We start from the raw sequence: 18,566 nt of genomic DNA, 5'->3' as shown, positions 1-18,566 counted from the left end.
TGTACATTAAATACTTCAAATGAAAATGGATGACAATTTGAACATTAAAAATTTTTTAATACAAAAAAAAGATCCTGCAAATGTTTTTGTTTCTTGTGCTTCTTGTGTTGAACTACTTTGAAACACTGAATTTCAAGTAACAATTTTCAAGTAACAGGCTAATACTCTGAGTCAAGTAAAACATAAAAAAAAACAACAACTCTTAACTGAGTAGGCCTAAGTGCAATTCTTTCATGAACAACAGCCACTTCTTTACTACTGCTCTTTTTCACTTGGAACATGAGGCTGCATGTCCTTTGAGTGATATTTTGCAACAAGTTCTGGGAGGCACACTTTCTTGAAGAATTCTTGTGCTTTCTGTAGACGAGGTTCCCAGAACTCCTGGTCTGGAAAGACACGCACCACTGTGAAATCGTTTTCGGTCCAAACAACAAGATCACAGTGATTTGATTGGGTGACAAAAATTTGTGTCTGGATCTGTGTGTAGAAGCGATGGTGTCTTTTCAACTGAAGGTTGTCTGATGACAACTGGAGACAAAAGTCTTTGTCCTTCATGTCCAATGCCTGCTGGATGTTGCAGGACCGATACTTGAAAGGACACTTCACCTCCAGGCAGCCCTTCCCACAGCATTCACACATAGTCAGGCCATCCGGTGACGCTCCGATTTCAGGGAAGCTACTGTTAATTATAAAGCCACACGGTTCAATTTTGAAGTTTGTGTGAGATGCAGCTCTGGATTCAGTGTAGGCCTTTCTAGCATCCCCCTCATGACTGATACCCCATCTGGTTTGAACAGTTGATACTGTGTGCTGTATGTGTGGGTAACACACCTGCGTAAAAACTGTGTGGGATGGCCTCTCCAGAGAGGTGGCATATACTGCATGCATTTTTGATGCTGTAATTCTTCCGCTTCTGTAATCATACCATGCAGATGACAGATGTTGTTGCCTGGTGTACTCTTCTACAGCTACTGCCTGCTCTTCAGTCACACTTACAGCATTTATGTGCTTCTCACAGGCCAGCAGGACAGCAGACAGGTCACTTGCATCTATGCTTTCATCATACAGGGATTTTGCCAGGCATGGAGGTAAAGCAGAGGATGGTGCAGCAGCTGTGTGTTGTGTGTATTGGGCATAGTACTTCTCCATCCCTGACAAACCAACAGCCTTGCTATGGTGCAGTAACGTATCAAGAAGCGGGGATAAATCTTCAAGATTACCTGGAGGAGTTTTCAGTTTCTGTGCCCGACTCCTTATGGCTGGTGCTGTGGGCTGCATATTTATTCGCTGGTCTAATGTCTTCCTTTGTGCAACTGAGGAGGTATAGTTGATCCTATATCCCACTTCTGGGTGAATCTTGCTTAAGTTACTGGGCAAAACCCAGTATGCTGGCACATCAGTGACAGTCTTTGTGCCACGAATTCGAACTGTTGCCTCCAACTTAAACAAGAGAGCACCTACATGAGTACAGGTCTCAGCTATCCCTGCCATGCAGGTACAATGGGCACACTCCACCTTTCCAGCGCTGCTCACAATGACCCAGGGCTTTAGAGGAGGCTCATTCAATCGCTGTGAGTGCATAACCTGTGTACATACAGAACAACAGTAAATGAAAAGAGCAGTGGGCAAAAGTATTATATATACAGTATTGTTCAAAATAATAGCAGTACAACGTGACTAACCAGAATAATCAAGGTTTTTCGTATATTTTTTTATTGCTACGTGGCAAACAAGTTACCAGTAGGTTCAGTAGATTCTCAGAAAACAAATGAGACCCAGCATTCATGATATGCACGCTCTTAAGGCTGTGCAATTGGGCAATTAGTTGAATTAGTTGAAAGGGGTGTGTTCAAAAAAATAGCAGTGTGGCATTCAATCACTGAGGTCATCAATTTTGTGAAGAAACAGGTGTGAATCAGGTGGCCCCTATTTAAGGATGAAGCCAACACTTGTTGAACATGCATTTGAAAGCTGAGGAAAATGGGTCGTTCAAGACATTGTTCAGAAGAACAGCGTACTTTGATTAAAAAGTTGATTAGAGAGGGGAAAACCTATAAAGAGGTGCAAAAAATGATAGGCTGTTCAGCTAAAATGATCTCCAATGCCTTAAAATGGAGAGCAAAACCAGAGAGACGTGGAAGAAAACGGAAGACAACCATCAAAATGGATAGAAGAATAACCAGAATGGCAAAGGCTCAGCCAATGATCACCTCCAGGATGATCAAAGACAGTCTGGAGTTACCTGTAAGTACTGTGACAGTTAGAAGACGTCTGTGTGAAGCTAATCTATTTTCAAGAATCCCCCGCAAAGTCCCTCTGTTAAAAAAAAGGCATGTGCAGAAGAGGTTACAATTTGCCAAAGAACACATCAACTGGCCTAAAGAGAAATGGAGGAACATTTTGTGGACTGATGAGAGTTAAATTGTTCTTTTTGGGTCCAAGGGCCACAGGCAGTTTGTGAGACGACCCCCAAACTCTGAATTCAAGCCACAGTACACAGTGAAGACAGTGAAGCATGGAGGTGCAAGCATCATGATATGGGCATGTTTCTCCTACTATGGTGTTGGGCCTATTTATCGCATACCAGGGATCATGGATCAGTTTGCATATGTTAAAATACTTGAAGAGGTCATGTTGCCCTATGCTGAAGAGGACATGCCCTTGAAATGGTTGTTTCAACAAGACAATGACCCAAAACACACTAGTAAACGGGCAAAGTCTTGGTTCCAAACCAACAAAATTAATGTTATGGAGTGGCCAGCCCAATCTCCAGACCTTAATCCAATTGAGAACTTGTGGGGTGATATCAAAAATGCTGTTTCTGAAGCAAAACCAAGAAATGTGAATGAATTGTGGAATGTTGTTAAAGAATCATGGAGTGGAATAACAGCTGAGAGGTGCCACAAGTTGGTTGACTCCATGCCACACAGATGTCAAGCAGTTTTAAAAAAACTGTGGTCATACAACTAAATATTAGTTTAGTGATTCACAGGATTGCTAAATCCCAGAAAAAAAAAAATGTTTGTACAAAATAGTTTTGAGTTTGTACAGTCAAAGGTAGACACTGCTATTTTTTTGAACACACCCCTTTCAACTAATTGCCCAATTGCACAGCCTTAAGAGCGTGCATATCATGAATGCTGGGTCTCATTTGTTTTCTGAGAATCTACTGAACCTACTGGTAACTTGTTTGCCACGTAGCAATAAAAAATATACTAAAAACCTTGATTATTCTGGTTAGTAACATTGTACTGCTATTATTTTGAACAATACTGTATTTGGTTCCTGTTGCTAATTTCACATAATTTTTTTAAAAAAAGGTTTTCATTTAATGAAAAAGTAGCCTTATTAAATGAACTATTATTTATAAGCTCTCTTTTTTCCTTCTTGGGCCTGAAATGGAGGAATTTTTGTCAATATTGATAATTAAACAATATTTTGCTAAATGTGCTTTTGTGCTAAAACCTTGCCTAGTTTAGGCTCATCATGGATAAATAATGATGACAATAAAACGATCAATACTATTTAGGGCAGATAGGCTAGATAGTATGCACATTGGGAGGCGGGAAAATTGTCCATCTGAATGGGCAGATAAATCACTGGCTCACTCGATTCTTAAATTCGTTCAAAACCTTATTCATTCAAGGAACGAGACACCGTGTTTTTTTAAAAAAAGATAATTTAACGAACATGTTTTTACATTGTTGTATATAATATATAGGTCATTTGTGATCGCAGGTAGGTAAGCAAGATGATACTCACCTTTGTACGGACGACGGTGTTTTCACAACTCGGCGATTTGTAGGCTTCCAAGTCATGGACCCAGCCATTTGTGAACTGAACGTGGGCTTCCATAGATTTAAAATTACGAAATTGAGCCTCGGTATAAGCACTCACACCACATACTAAATATACAAAAATATCTGGAAAAGTCAGAGGAGGTAAATCGTCGGGGTCTCGAGTACATTCTCTTGAAGGCACCTCATATGGATCCAGATTTCCGATCATTGCCATCTTTTCCAGGTACCGTTTTCTTGCGTCCGGTAGAAGTTTGTCTCTATATAGTACATTTCGTTCATTTAATCCACTTTTCAACATTGTTTTGATAAATTTTTGTGTGGCCTCACAAAATGGTGGCGCCCTCCTTTTTACGTCCCAGAATGCACTGCGCTGTGACGTCGGTTGCCAAGCTCTATGGGAGGACAAAGTTTGCGCATTGTGTTCATAGCCATCTGCTTGCCTTGTAGTACATTAAGTAATAACTATATATCGAATTTGGTCTCTTTAATGCATCTTAATAGTACATTATGCCATATTAAGTGTTTGTTTTTTCTACAGGAGGAAAACGCTTAATGAAAGATTTTTTTGCATTGCGTTCATATTCTGCTGTTCTGGCCACGGATTTGCCGGTGCAAGTGCCGATTGCAAGTGACATTGTAATTTAGTTTATTTTTTCTTGTCTTCACCACCTGGCTACTGTTGTAAAATGTTGAGAGATTTAAACAAAATACAAAAATAAAGACTGCAAGTGGCGTTGCTAGCGGAAGCACAAGGGTCTGAGAGTGCAAGTGCAAGTCTGCAGCAGCCAGACCCTTCTCGAAACATTACTACTCAAAACTTGCAAATGTAGTTCACCCGTACTTGTATTTCTATTAAAACTGATAGCAGCAGACCACTGACTGGAACTGATGGGAATACACTGGGACACTGCCCTGATGTCAGCTGTATTCATAGGAATACCCTGTGCTAACCATGCAATGTAAACTGCATATTCTTTAGGAATTTTTTTCAACTGTGGACTAACAGCTGGCAACACAATCTACTGTAGAGCATTTAAAAATCACAAAGCATACTGGATCCAGAAGGAATATTCAAGAAAGAGAGTTATTATTATTATTATTATTATTATTATTATTATTATTATTATTATTATTATTATTAGCCAAAATGATGTGCATTTCTTCATTAACTTTTCCAGCTTTGTCTCATTATAACCATCTGAAAAAAGTATTTGGTGATTAACTGAGCTGCAAGTTCCCAACTTAGAGAGAGCACAACCACCCACCCACCCACACACAAACTGGTTAGACCCATAACTTACAAGAAGTTATAATGACAGGAATTTTACAAATGTCAGCTTAAAAAATGTTGACGAGTGTTAAATGTTTTATTTTATTTATTTATTATTTTTTCTAGAGCTGGATATGTGCCCTCGATATTTGTGCCATTTCTAATTCCAGTGATAACATAGAATTAGTCATTACAAGACAGTAAAAGCGCTGTGATATGTGATATGTGATATGGGAGCGGAATCCACCAGAACAAGAAGTCAGAATTGTGAATCAACAAAAGGATGGGGTGGTACAGAAAGCAGACCCATTCCAAGACAACAAGCATCGTTTTCAAGACTTGACCATGCAAGTCTTGACTTGCAAGCTGTCAGGTGAGCCTTTACCTCAGTTGGTTAGGGAGAAAGTCAGTAAACAGTTGAATGAGATATATGAAATTTCCTACTACCATGTGGACCATGTGCACCAACTTAGGGCCAAACGCTCCAAAGAGCCTCACTTGAATGTGTGGAAGGCTAAGAAGTTCACCGTCAGGACTCTGAATATGTGCCGCCTCAAACGCACTGGGAAACTGAGTGCTGTGCAACTGTCAGTTATAGGTAACTCCATTTTTAATTAGATTTTTCAGTAACATATTTGTACCTAACAACTAACTGTCAGTCCTATTTGGTCATGTGCCGTTCTTAGTTTAGTTGATTGATTACTCCCCACCTGTTCCTGTTCTTCTCATTACTTTCCTTGTGTTTAAATACCTTGTTTGTTTTGTTCAATTTTGTCCACATTAATATGATGTTCAGTTATTTGGATTTGTTTTTGGATGTGCCCTTTTCCCTCTGGTGGATCATTAAAAGCCTTATTTGTTATCTCCTTCATCATGAGCTTTACTTTGCACACCCACGCGTGATAGAGTAACATACCTCTTTGTTATGACATTTCAGCCCCTAATCAAAACATTCTTAATTCTTCACTAAGGATCTTAAAACTAAAATATGCCTAAACACCTGTTTAAGTGTATACAAATGTGATAATGATTATTTCACCTGTTCTCATGATTGCAACTTGTCGGTGTGTCCTTGCAGAAATTACATATGCTAGTCAAGTCAAGTCACCTTTATTTATATAGCTCTTTAAACAAAATACATTGCGTCAAAGCAACTGAACAACATTCATTAGGAAAACAGTGTGTCAATAATGCAAAATGACAGTTAAAGGCAGTTCATTATTGAAATCAGTGATGTCATCTCTGTTCAGGTCAAATAGTGTCTGTGCATTTATTTGCAATCAAGTCAACAATATCGCAATGTTAGGTAGGTTATTCCAGAGTTTAGGCGCCAAATAGGAAAAGGATCAAATTAGATTATCAAATTGCCTGAGTTTTGAGAATGTAGCGGACGTAGAGGATTATAATGTAAAAGGATCTCATTCAAATACTGAGGTGCTAAACCCTTCAGGGCTTTATAAGTAATAAGCAATATTTTTAAATCTATACAATGTTTGATAGGGAGCCAGTGCAGTGTTGACAGGACCGGGCTAATATGGTCATACTTCCTGGTTCTAGTAAGAACTCTTGCTGTTGCATTTTGGACTAGCTGTAGTTTGTTTTCTAAGTGTGCAGAACAACCACCCAATTAAGCATTACAATAATCTAACCTTGAGGTCATAAATGCATGGATTAACATTCATGCATTTGACATTGAAAGCATAGGCTGTAATTTAGATATATTTTTGAGATGGAAAATGCAGTTTTACAAATGCTAGAAACGTGGTTTTCTAAGGAAAGATTGCGATCAAATAGCACACCTAGGTTCCTAACTGATGACGAAGAATTGACAGAGCAGCCATCAAGTCTTAGACAGTGTTCTAGGTTATTACATGCAGAGTTTTTAGGTCCTATAATTAACACCTTTTGTTTTTTTCAGAATTTAGCAGTAAGAAATTACTCATCATCCAGTTTTTTATATCGACTATGCATTCCATTCGTTTTTCAAATTGGTGTGTTTCACTGGGCCGCGAAGAAATATAGAGCGTATCATCAGCATAACAGTGAAAGCTAACACCATGTTTCCTGATGATATCTCCCAAGGGTAACATATAAAGCGTGAAGAGTAGCGGCCCTAGTACTGAGCTTTGAGGTACTCCATACTGCACTTGTGATCGATATGATACATCTTCATTCACTGCTACGAACTGATGGCGGTCTTAAGACTTAATTAAGGCTGAATGGTTAAAATTTTATCTCTATTAGTATTGATTTTATAAGTAAAGTAGTTCATAAAGTCATTACTGCTGTGATGTTGGTTCTAAAAGAGAAGAAAAAGTAATTGGATTTAGCATTTTTAATGCTTTTCTGTAGGATAGGTTTCTTTCCCGCCAAGCAATACGAAATACCTCTAGTTTTGTTTTCCTCCAGCTGCTCTCCATTTTTTGGGCTGCTCTCTTTAGGGTGCGAGTATGCTCGTTATACCATGGTGTCATACTGGTTTCCTTAAACTTCCTTAAGCGTAAAGGAGCAACTGTATTTAAAATGCTAGAAAAGAGAGAGTCCATAGTTTCTGTTACATCATCAAGTTGTTCTGAGGTTTTGGATATGCTAAGGAATTTGGATACATCAGGAAGATAAATTAAAAAGCAGTCTTTTGTGGTAGAAGTGATGGTTCTTCCATACTGGTAACAAGAATTATAAATTTAAAATTTTGGCTATATGACGTTTGCACAAAACTAAATAATGATCAGATATATCATTGGCTGCGTAATTTCAACACTATCAACATCAATTCCATGTGACAGTATTAAATCTAGAGTATGATTTTGATAATGAGTAGGTCCTGAAACGTGTTGTCTAACCCCAATAGAGTTCAGAATGTCTATAAATGCTGATCCCAATGCATCCTTTTCATTATCAACATGGATATTAAAATCACCAACTATTAAAACTTTATCTGCAGTCAGAACTAACTCGGATGTAAAATCACCAAACTCTTTAATAAAGTCTGTATGGTGCCCTGGTGGCCTGTATACAGTAGCCAGTACAAACATAACAGGGGAATTATCATTAACATTTGTTTCTCTGGATAATGTTATATGAAACACCATTACTTCAAACAAGTTATAATTGAGCCTGCCCTCTGAGAAATCCTGAAAACGTTGTTATAAATTCAAGCAACACCTCCCCCTTTGCCTTTTAGACGTGACTCATGTTTATAACAGTAATCTTGGGGGGTGGACTTAAAATAATGTAATCATCAGGTTTTAGCCAGGTTTCTGTCAAACAGAGCACATCTAGATTATGATCAGTGATCATATTATTTACAAAAAATGTTTTCGTAGAAAGGGATCTGATATTCAACAAACCAAGCTTTATCATTTGTTTATCCATATTGCATTTGTTTTTTATTTGTTGAACCTCAATTAAATTGTTAATCTTAACTTGGTGTGGGCGTTTTTTTTGTATTTTCTAGTTCGGGGAACAGACACAGTCTCTATAGTATGATATCTAGGTGAAAGAGTCTCTATGTGCTGAGAATTAGCAGACCTCTGTGACGTGAGGCAGCTAGTAGACTGTCGGTTTAGCCAGTCTGTCTGCTTCCTGACCTGGGCCCCAGTTAGTCAAGTATAAACACTAAGACTATTTGCCATATTTCTAAAGAGAAGAGTGGCCCCACCCCAGGAGGGATGAAGACCATCTCTTTTCAACAGGTCAGGTCTGCCCCGAAAGCTTGTCTAATTGTCTATGAAACCTATGTTATTCTCTGGGCACCACTTAGACATCCAGCCATTGAGTGATGACAATCTGCTATGCATCTCGTCACCACGGTAAGCAAGAAGGGGACCAGAGCATATTACAGTGTCTGACATCATACTTGCAAGTTCACACACCTCTTTAATGTTATTTTTAGTGATCTCCGACTGGCGAAGTCGAACATCATTAGCGCATGAATAACAATCATACTGTATTTACGTTAGCATTAGCCACCACTTTTAAATTTGCCAAGATGTCAGGTGCTCTGGCTCCCAGTAAACATTTGACTATGGTGGCTGGTGTCTCTATATTCACATTCTGTACAATAGAATCACCAATAACTAGAGCACTTTCATCAGGTTTCTCAGTGGGTGCATCACTGAGTGGAGAGAACCTGTTTAATGTTTTGATTGGAACAGAAGAGCGGTGTTTTGACCCACGACTATGCTGCCTCACTGTTACCCAGTTGCCCTGCTGCAAGGGCTCTGTTGCCGGAACCAAACAATGTACAGGAGTCCCTGAGTGAGACGCTTTCAAAGCCGTATCTAGAGCCCTAACATTCTTACTGTCCTCAATTAAAGTTTGGATGCGTGTCTCTAATTCTGAAATCTTCTCTGTCAGCCTAACTATTTCCCTGCATTTATCAAACGTGAATCCCTCATCTGCAACAGAGATAGATAAACTGTACATGTGACAAGAGGTGCAAATAACAATAGCAGGAGAAGCCATTATTCACTGTGCTTGATGAAATATTCTTACCACGGTTGTTTGATGAACTTGTGAAAAACTGGAGCGAGAGAGAGGAGAGGAGAAAAGAAAAGAAAACAGCGATAGGTATGAATGAAAATGCTAATGACAAGCTAACGAGTGCTAACGCAAAGCAGGTGTAGCTACTGCACTCAAGGATATAAAATAAAAGTGAACGATCAAAATAAAACTGATAAGATTGATCAATAATATCAGAAATATGGTGTGAAGTAAGTTATATTTTAGGTAAAAATGATGCTCAGTTTAAAACTTGATTATGGTTGCTCATTTAGAAATTAATAAGGGAGACCACTTAAACAGTAAAATGCGTAAGAGTGTTAACTTATCTTAGCTGTGGATTTCGGATGCTTTCTGAAAAGATGCCATACAGATTTAAACTATTTAAATGTTGGGCAGTAAGCTCATTGCCTGCACCATCTGAATAATGATGTGATCATGTCAGATTGATTTAGAACCGGCCTGCACCATCTAGAGTTTCATGACAGAACTTTGTATTTATATTCCATTTATCTTCCATTACCACCTGAGTCACAGTACAATGAAATCACAAAAAAAAAAAAAAAAAAAAAAAAAACTTTATTGATGTTGACTGCATCACATCTAGAACCACCAGTTTCAATTTTGGACCCAAAAGATGACATCCACATGGAGCGTTATGTCTCTGAGGAGGTTGTCCTGAACTGAGAGCTCTCTCGAACAAATGGAGCTGGCCTAAAGTTCCAGGAGAGTGAGAATATCAGACTCAGTGCTGAAGGTCCACACAGGAGAGTAACCATTCTTTGCACTGATGGCATTCTGGAGAGTATGCGACTCTGTATTTCAGCTTATTCAATTTCAGCTAATAATTATGGGTAAGTAAAAGGATAGGTTTCAAGTGATTTTCTCTTTTCTTTCTCTCTGTTTTATTCCTCTTGTCTAGATTAGTTTTTTGTTGACTGATTAAGTTATTAGAATTGGTATTTGTTAAGTAGTAATTGCTATAGTAAATGATTAAATTATTATTTTAACCAAATATTTGTTATACTGATTTCATATACAGCTGGAATAACCTTTGCCTCATTGTAAAATTTGCCAAAAACCACCAGCATGTATTTCTTTCATATTTTGTCAACCATTATGCACTTACCTTTTCTAAAATCAGAGGCATTGTGTCCCCCAGAGAGTCAGAGGTATATGTGTGTAAACTGAGCTCTGAGAAGCTGGTCCTGAGCGGTGAGCTCCAAAGCAGACACAGAAGTCTGCTGATTTTGTAATGACATGGAGGTAGAATAGAATGATAACTTGAAACTGGTGGATGATTGGAGGATTAAGCGCAGAATCGCATTTTGGGTGAAAGTAGAAGGTAATTTTGTGTAGTTTGTATGTACTAGAGTCAGAAATGACCCAGGACTGTGGGAAGATTTTTTTTTTTTTATGTCTATTTTAAAATAGTTTTTTTTTTTTATTCTGCTGGTGATACTTTGTACTTTCTTGCTCCAAGAAGACAGGCAGCATTACAGAGAGTTTAGTTGGTGAACATGTAGTCCTAGAGCTTCAAGTGTCCATTGGAAGTGGAAGAGAGCAGCAACATCACAATTACTGAGAATGGCCTCATTCGCAAGCCTACCATTCATTTTCCAACTCTGAAGGATTCTGGGAAATATACTGTACTTGCAATGCCATAGATGACACAATGGATTTTAAATTCAAAATTACTGGTATGATGGTAAACCTTTATTTCTATTTTATTCTTTTACAAAGTTATTATTCTTTTTTCTGAAGGTTAGTTTTTCTTTATTTTTATCTCTTCCAGAGGCACCAGTAAAAATCCAAAATAAAGATCAGATGAAGAGTGAGCAGAATGTTGCGTTATATGATGACATTGTATTGGAGTGTGAGCTGTCCATTGCAAGTGTAGTCAATTGGTATAAAATTGGAAGTCCTATTGAGGAGAATGAACACTTCTGTTCTGAGGTGGAAGGTGTTTTCAGAACCCTGGTCATTCTCTGTGCAGAGCTGCAGGACTCTGGAGAATATATTGTTGATGCTAAAAATGATTCGATTTTAATTCATGTCACAATACAAGGTAAAAAGTGTCTTTCAATTGTATTGATGTGAACCTGTGCATGATACCTATAGCGAAACAAAAGTTATAACAAGATACTTTTGATTAGGGATCAGTGAAGATCACTGGCAATGTTGGTGATCCGGATTACCAGGAGATGGTGACAGGAGATGATCTCATCTTAGCTTGTGAGGTTTCTTGAGCCAATGCCCCAGTTAAGTAGCTATTCAATGAAAAGCCATGGGTCCCTAATGAGTGTACACATTGAAAGCCATGGAATTCTCTGGAAACTGACTTAATCCATCATCCTACTTTCTGACTCTGGAAAATACATGTGCAATGCTGTTGATGACCAAATGATAACCATTGTTAAATTTCAAGGTACTGGAAACAATCCTAACAATCCCCATATCTACTCATTGGCTTCATCACTCATCCGTCTCCTCTCCACCAGTAAGCTGGTGTGTGGTCGGCGTTCTGGCACACTATGGCTGACGTCGCATCATCCTGGTGGATGCTGCACACTGGTGGTGGATGAGGAGATACCCCCTTTCACGTAAAGCGATTTGAGTGCTTAGAAAAGCGCTATATAAATGTAAGGAAATTGTGGCGAGTGGGGCGGGGCCGAGAGGCGTGGGAACGAGGGGTGGGGCTCAGGTGTAGCTCATCTCCAATCACTACACCTGGCCTCACTCCTCGTTCCCACGCCTCTCGGCCCCGCCCCACTCGCCACAGAAATATTATTATTATTATTATTATTTATTTATTTAATTGTGTGGTTAAAAATGGGGACCTTATGAAATATATTTTAATCTGATTTATAATGATTACATTGCTGTTTGAATCAGTGACTTTAGAGTCACTTGTTTCTTCTATTCTATTGCTGCATGTTTTTCTATATACATGAATAATATTTTTAATTTAAATTTAGCTGTCAGAAACCAAAGCAAAACACCTGCACGTCCTCGTCACAGGCTGATCGGTCACAGATGCTCCCCATCAGCAAGCACACTCAAAAGGAGCACATGCTGCACTCAGAAGATGGTCTCGAACCGAATGCAACGCTGGTCTAATCCCTCTCTCATTTCTTCGCAGAAAGCAGCGAGTGACCGACAGCCCACACACTTTGGAGCACGTCAGGACACCCTCTTTCACCTTGGTTGGCACCGAAAAGCACAGAGAGCACACGGGAAGCAACAGCCACCAGAAAGCGGATCAGGACACTTCACCAGGCACCCTACACTTATCAATAAATCCACCCTCCGGGGCATTTAATTAACGCACCTCTTGTCGAGTGATTCTTCACCCCGTGACAGTGGTGGAGAATGCGGGCAGAACAGTGAGGAATCACCGACAAGATCACCGTCCCAACGCATGAATTTTTTCCCTTTTTTTCCCCCTGTTTCTGTCAGCAGCACCACGGAAGGCGGCACGCGCATCCCGGCGATGGAGGACGTCTTACAACGCCTCACTGAAGTAAGCATCCGCCAGCAGCAAATAGCGGAACACCTCGCCACTCCCCTGGGCAGGATGGAGGATGAACTCGCCGCCGTCCGGGCGGCCGCGGCCCAGCACGTTCCGCTACCTGAGCCTCGGGCACAAGTCACCCATCTGTTACCTAAGATGACAGCCGATGACAATGTGGAAGCCTTCTTTCAGGTCTTAGAAAACACCGCCCACCGAGAGGGATGGCCAGAGGACGAGTGGGCACGTGCGCTGGCACCCCTCCTCACCGGTGAAGCACAGAGGGAAAACTTCTCACTCCCCCTAACGAGTGCCGACAGTTATATCGAAGTTAAGCGAGAGATCCTGGTGAGGCTGGGCCTCTCCCCTGTCAGCGCCGCCCAGCAGTTCCACGAGTGGGAATACAAGCCCCGGGTGCCAGCCTGTGCCCAGGCGGCCGAACTCAGCTGCATCGCCCAGCACTGGCTGTTGGAAGGAAACCCCAACACAGGTAGCGGAACGAGTGGTGGTTGATCGCCTCCTGCGCGCACTACCTCGCGCCCACCGACAGGCCGTCGACATGAGGAACCCACGTGACGTCCAGGAACTGGTGGAGGCGATCGAGCCGGCGGATGCTGTCCATCACAGCGGGGCAGGGGACCGGCTGCTGCCATTCCCCCGGAGGGTGGTCCAGGAGCGACGCCCGCTCGAAGGCACCGCGCGACCAGTCAGCAGGCCGACGGTTCCCCCACCGCGAGATGAGCCCATGCCAAGTGTAGAATCACAGCCTCCGCGAGCCTGGCTGGCAGGCTGCATCCTTCACCAATGAGTGCCGGAGGGAGCCCCCGAAGCAGAGGTGAAGGTGGATGGAAGACGGTTCCGGGCCTTGTTGGACTCAGGCAATGCGGTCACCCTCATTCAGTCACGACTGTGCACCCCTCGAAGTGGCCGTAAAAACTTCCTACCGATTACCTGTGTGCACGGAGACACTCGCCAAGTACCGCGCGGCCCGTGAGATGGTCATTTCGTCCCCCCAGGGCGCCTGGCCGGTGGAGGTAGGCCTGGTGAAGGACCTGCCGGTAGCCGTACTGCTTGGAAGAGATTGGCCCGGCTTCGAGAAGCTGCTGACCGCCGCCACTCAGCCTTACAGCCCCAAGGGGAACCGTCGAAGACCGAGGTGGCCGCCTGGACCCCGCCGCCGACCGGCCCTGCTCGTCTCCGACAGTGGGAGAGAAGGTGAGGCCCCCTCGCCCAGGAGCTGTTTCTACTGGCCAGCCAAGTCGGCCTCCCCTCGGAGATCCTGACTGACCAGGGAACCCCCTTCATGTCCTGGCTAATGGCAGACCTCTGCCGGCTGCTGCGGGTGAAGCAGTTGAGGACCACTGTCTATCACCCCCAAACTGATGGGCTCATAGAGAGATTTAACCAGACCCTCAAGCAAATGCTCAGACGTGTGGCGGCGGAGGACAAGCGGGATTGGGACTTCATGATCCCCTACGTGCTCTTTGGGATCCGCGAAGTTCCCCAGGCCTCAACTGGCTTCACCCCCTTCGAGCTCCTGTTTGGCCGTCAACCCCGGGGCCTCTTGGATGTGGCCCGGGAAGCGTGGGAGCAGCAGCCGGCCCCACATCATACCGTCATCGAACATGTCCGGCAAATGAGAGAACGGATCGACCGAGTGATGCCGTTAGTCCGGGAACACCTCAGCAGGGCCCAACAGGCGCAGCAACGTCATTACGACTGGGCAGCCCAACCACTGGAGTTCCAACCGGGAGACCGCGTCATGGTCCTGGTCCCCAGCTCCGCATGCAAATTTCTGGCCTCCTGGAAAGGACCCTACTCGGTAGTGGAGAGGATTGGGCCGGTCACTTACCGCCTGAGACAGCCGGGACGATGGCAGGCGGAGCAACTCTACCACATCAACCTCCTGAAGAAATGGGTGGGGACCCGGGACCAAATAGCCGCCCTGAGCCACACTGAGCCCGGGGTTGTGGATGTCAACCCCCACCTTTCGGCTGCCCAGAAGACGGAGCTGCAGCACCTGGTCAGTCAGTTCCAGGATGTGTTCTCCTCTCAGCCCGGGCAGACCAACGTGCTTCAACACCATATCCGGACGCCCCCAGGGGTCGTCGTTAGGCAACGGCCCTACCGAGTTCCGGAGGCTCGTCGGCAGGCTATTGAGGAAGAGGTCCAACAAATGCTGAAGTTAGGGGTAATAGAACCATCCCGGAGTCCGTGGTCCAGCCCCATTGTGATGGTCCCAAAGCCGGATAGCACCCTCCGCTTTTGCAATGACTTCCGCCGCCTGAACGAAGTCTCTGAATTCGACGGGTACCCCATGCCTTGGGTGGACGAACTGCTGGACCGCCTAGGAAGGGCCCGGTACATCAGTACCCTGGACCTCACCAAGGGCTATTGGCAGGTACCACTCTCCGAGGCTGCCAAACCATAGAGCGCCTTCTCCACCCCCAGTGGCCATTGGCAGTACCGGACCCTTCCCTTCGGCCTACACAGGGCCCACGCGACGTTCCAGCGGATGATGGACATCCTCCTGCGGCCCCACCAGGCTTACGTGGCCGCCTATCTGGATGACGTCGTGGTCCACTCCGAAGCGTGGGAGGAACATCTGGATCGTCTGCGGAGGGTGCTTTTGGAGCTCCAGCGGGCTGGACTTACCGCCAACCCCCGAAAATGCCACCTAGCCCTCTCTGAGGCCAAGTACCTGGGCTACCAAGTCGGCCGAGGACTCATCCGGCCGCAAGACAAGAAAGTTGAGGCCATCCACGCCGCCCCAAGACCCGAGACAAAGACCCAGGTACGAGCCTTCTTGGGGTTGGCGGGTTATTACCGTTGTTTTATCCCCAACTTCTCCTCTTTAGCCACCCCTCTGACAGACCTGACCAGGAAGGGGCAGCCGGAGAAAGTATGCTGGACCCCGTCGGCGGAAGAAGCCTTCTCCCAGGTGAAAGCAGCACTCACGTCCTCGCCAGTACTCTGCGCCCCGGACTTTAGCTGCCGCTTCCTGCTGCAGACGGATGCCTCCGACACAGGACTGGGAGCAGTCCTCTCCCAAATTCAAGAAGGTGAGGAGAATCCGATCATTTACATCAGCAGGAAGCTGTCCCCCGCCGAGAGGAAGTACGCCGCCATGGAGAAGGAAGCCCTGGCCATCAGGTGGGCAGTCCTGGAGCTCCGGTACTACCTCCTGGGCCGCAAGTTCACCCTGGTAACCGACCACTACACTACAGCCCCTACAGTGGATGGCCCGCGCCAAGGACACCAATGCCAGGGTTACTCGCTGGTTCCTAGCACTCCAGGACTTCCACTTCGAAGTCCGCCATCGAGCTGAGGCCGCCAACGCAAACGCCGATGGCCTCTCCCGGATCTGGACAGCTTATGCAGGTCTGTCAGGGGTCATTCCCCACCCTCCCCTAATTTCACCCCTACTTTCTACATGTCTTCACAGGACCAGAACGACGCTTAAGGGGGGGAATGTGACGAGCACTCCCAGAGGAATCAGCGTCGCCCTGGAAACCAAAGCAAAACACCTGCACATCCTCGTCACCGGCTGATCGGTCACAGCTGCTCCCCATCAGCCAGCACACTCAAAAGGAGCACATGCTGCACTCAGAAGATGGTCTCGAACCGAATGCAACGCTGGTCTAATCCCTCTCTAATTTCTTTGCAGAAAGCAGCGAGTGACCGCCAGCCCACACACTTTGGAGCACGTCAGGACACCCACTTTCACCTTGGTTGGCACCGAAGAGCACGGAGAGCACACGGGAAGCACCAGCCACCAGAAAGCAGATCAGGACACTTCACCAGGCACCCTACACTTCTCAATGAATCCACACTCCGGGGCATTTAATTCACGCACCTCTTGTCGAGTCATTCTTCACCCCGTGACAGTATATAACTAATACTAACAAAACTAAAACTAGGCCTCATAGTATACTTCCAAGTTTAGGGCATCTTAACCCCTTTAACGTGCAAACATCGCCGACGGCCCCAGTTTATTATTGTTTCACTTTCACAGCACATTAAACATCACTGTCTTACTTCATCTGGACAAACTGTGCATCAATTGAAAGTTTAAAGACTCTAGCTTCGATATTTGACCAATATTTTGATAAACATTGTTGCAGTGTCAGATATTTAGTGATTTATGTCAGAAGTGCAAAATAATAAATCCGTATTATGCCATATTTTGAATAGAAATTCACCACTCACTCATATTCAGTCACGTCAGCAGCGGTTTATTTGTGTTCACATAGACTCACTGAACAGCGTCAATAAGGATTTATAGACAAAAGATGCATATCTGCGGAGATATATGGATATATTTACTTCATATTTCTTCAGACAGAATCGTCATTTCTATTCATTTTCCACGGATTTACGCGATCTGATGATAAACAGCCTCTCCCAGCGATCTGTGTGTGTGCGCAGTGGTCACAGCTCGTGCTGTGTGTGGCTCAGACTCTGATTGGGCCTTCCCAGTGTCAATCTTAGAGTGTCATATATGGACACCGCCACATCGTGTCACATGCTTCCTGCACACTTCCTGGTAGTTATCTGGCCAAAACAACACTGAAACACCTCTGTACACACGAAATATCCGAATAATAAACCCGCGATTACGATAGTAAAGCTTGTTATGAGAATTTATTGAGATCTGGGGCGTTTTTATAAAAAAAATCGAAAATGTACATCGGAAATGCTAACTTGTGCAGCGATGAAAAAGGCTACAAATAACATATTTTTACAACAGTAAACGACCAAATTCCACCCCTGATCGCTAAAGGAAGTTATTATAAACACTCGATCGGCGTTTAAAGTGAGTTTTGAGTAAAAGTGTACTAATAATTTCATAAATTGTCTGATGTAGCTTGATGCTAACGTTAGCTCTGATGCTACTAATAGCAGGTGCTTTTCTTCTTCATAATGCATTTTTGTCACAATAATTCACGTAAGGTCGTAGGAAAATGTTTTGTTGTATTTTTATAGTAAGACTTTTGATAAATAAGGGCTAAATGCAAAGAGAGACTGAAGTGAGATCGCTGCTTTGTGTCTTTGTAAAGCCTGAAAAACCACAATCAAGGCTAATAAAGGTGGAATAAAAACAAAAGAATAATGATAAAAGAATAATGCGGATAATGTGTCATACCTGGCGGAGGTGTGAAAGACTCGTTTGGTGAGAACAATGGAATAATGAATCGGGCAGTTTTCACAGCCAAACACACACAAAATACACAGGAGAGTTTACATGTGAGATCTCACAGAGATGACAAGGGCCATAAATCAATCTGATTAGCCTTCTCTAAAAACACACATGACATGGCCTTAGAAAATATTTCATAAAATTCACAGTTTTACAGATTCGATTATGAAATTTTTTATGAAGTTTTGGAAGACTTGTGGCCTTAGCTACACTGTGTTTTCAAACTCATTTCCTACATCAACAATTTTTTAAATACATTTAAAACATATGTTTTTAATATTT

The 18,566-nt window shown here is 43.4% G+C and overlaps 1 protein-coding gene across 1 annotated transcript; it reads right to left on the bottom strand.

The window, feature by feature from the left end:
* Positions 1-255: 255 nt before the first annotated feature.
* Positions 256-4,194, bottom strand: LOC128015093 (uncharacterized). The gene is made up of 2 exons (XM_052598791.1): positions 3,763-4,194; positions 256-1,584 (listed from the first exon to the last, which is right to left on the bottom strand). Exons 1-2 carry the CDS (start codon positions 4,096-4,098, stop codon positions 256-258), a joined length of 1,665 nt encoding a protein of 554 aa, XP_052454751.1. The 5' UTR covers positions 4,099-4,194.
* Positions 4,195-18,566: the final 14,372 nt, after the last annotated feature.

The sequence above is a fragment of the Carassius gibelio genome, chromosome A6 (genome assembly GCF_023724105.1).
Source record: "Carassius gibelio isolate Cgi1373 ecotype wild population from Czech Republic chromosome A6, carGib1.2-hapl.c, whole genome shotgun sequence".
Lineage (NCBI taxonomy): Eukaryota > Metazoa > Chordata > Actinopteri > Cypriniformes > Cyprinidae > Carassius > Carassius gibelio.
This window is presented reverse-complemented; position numbering and strand designations above follow the sequence as displayed.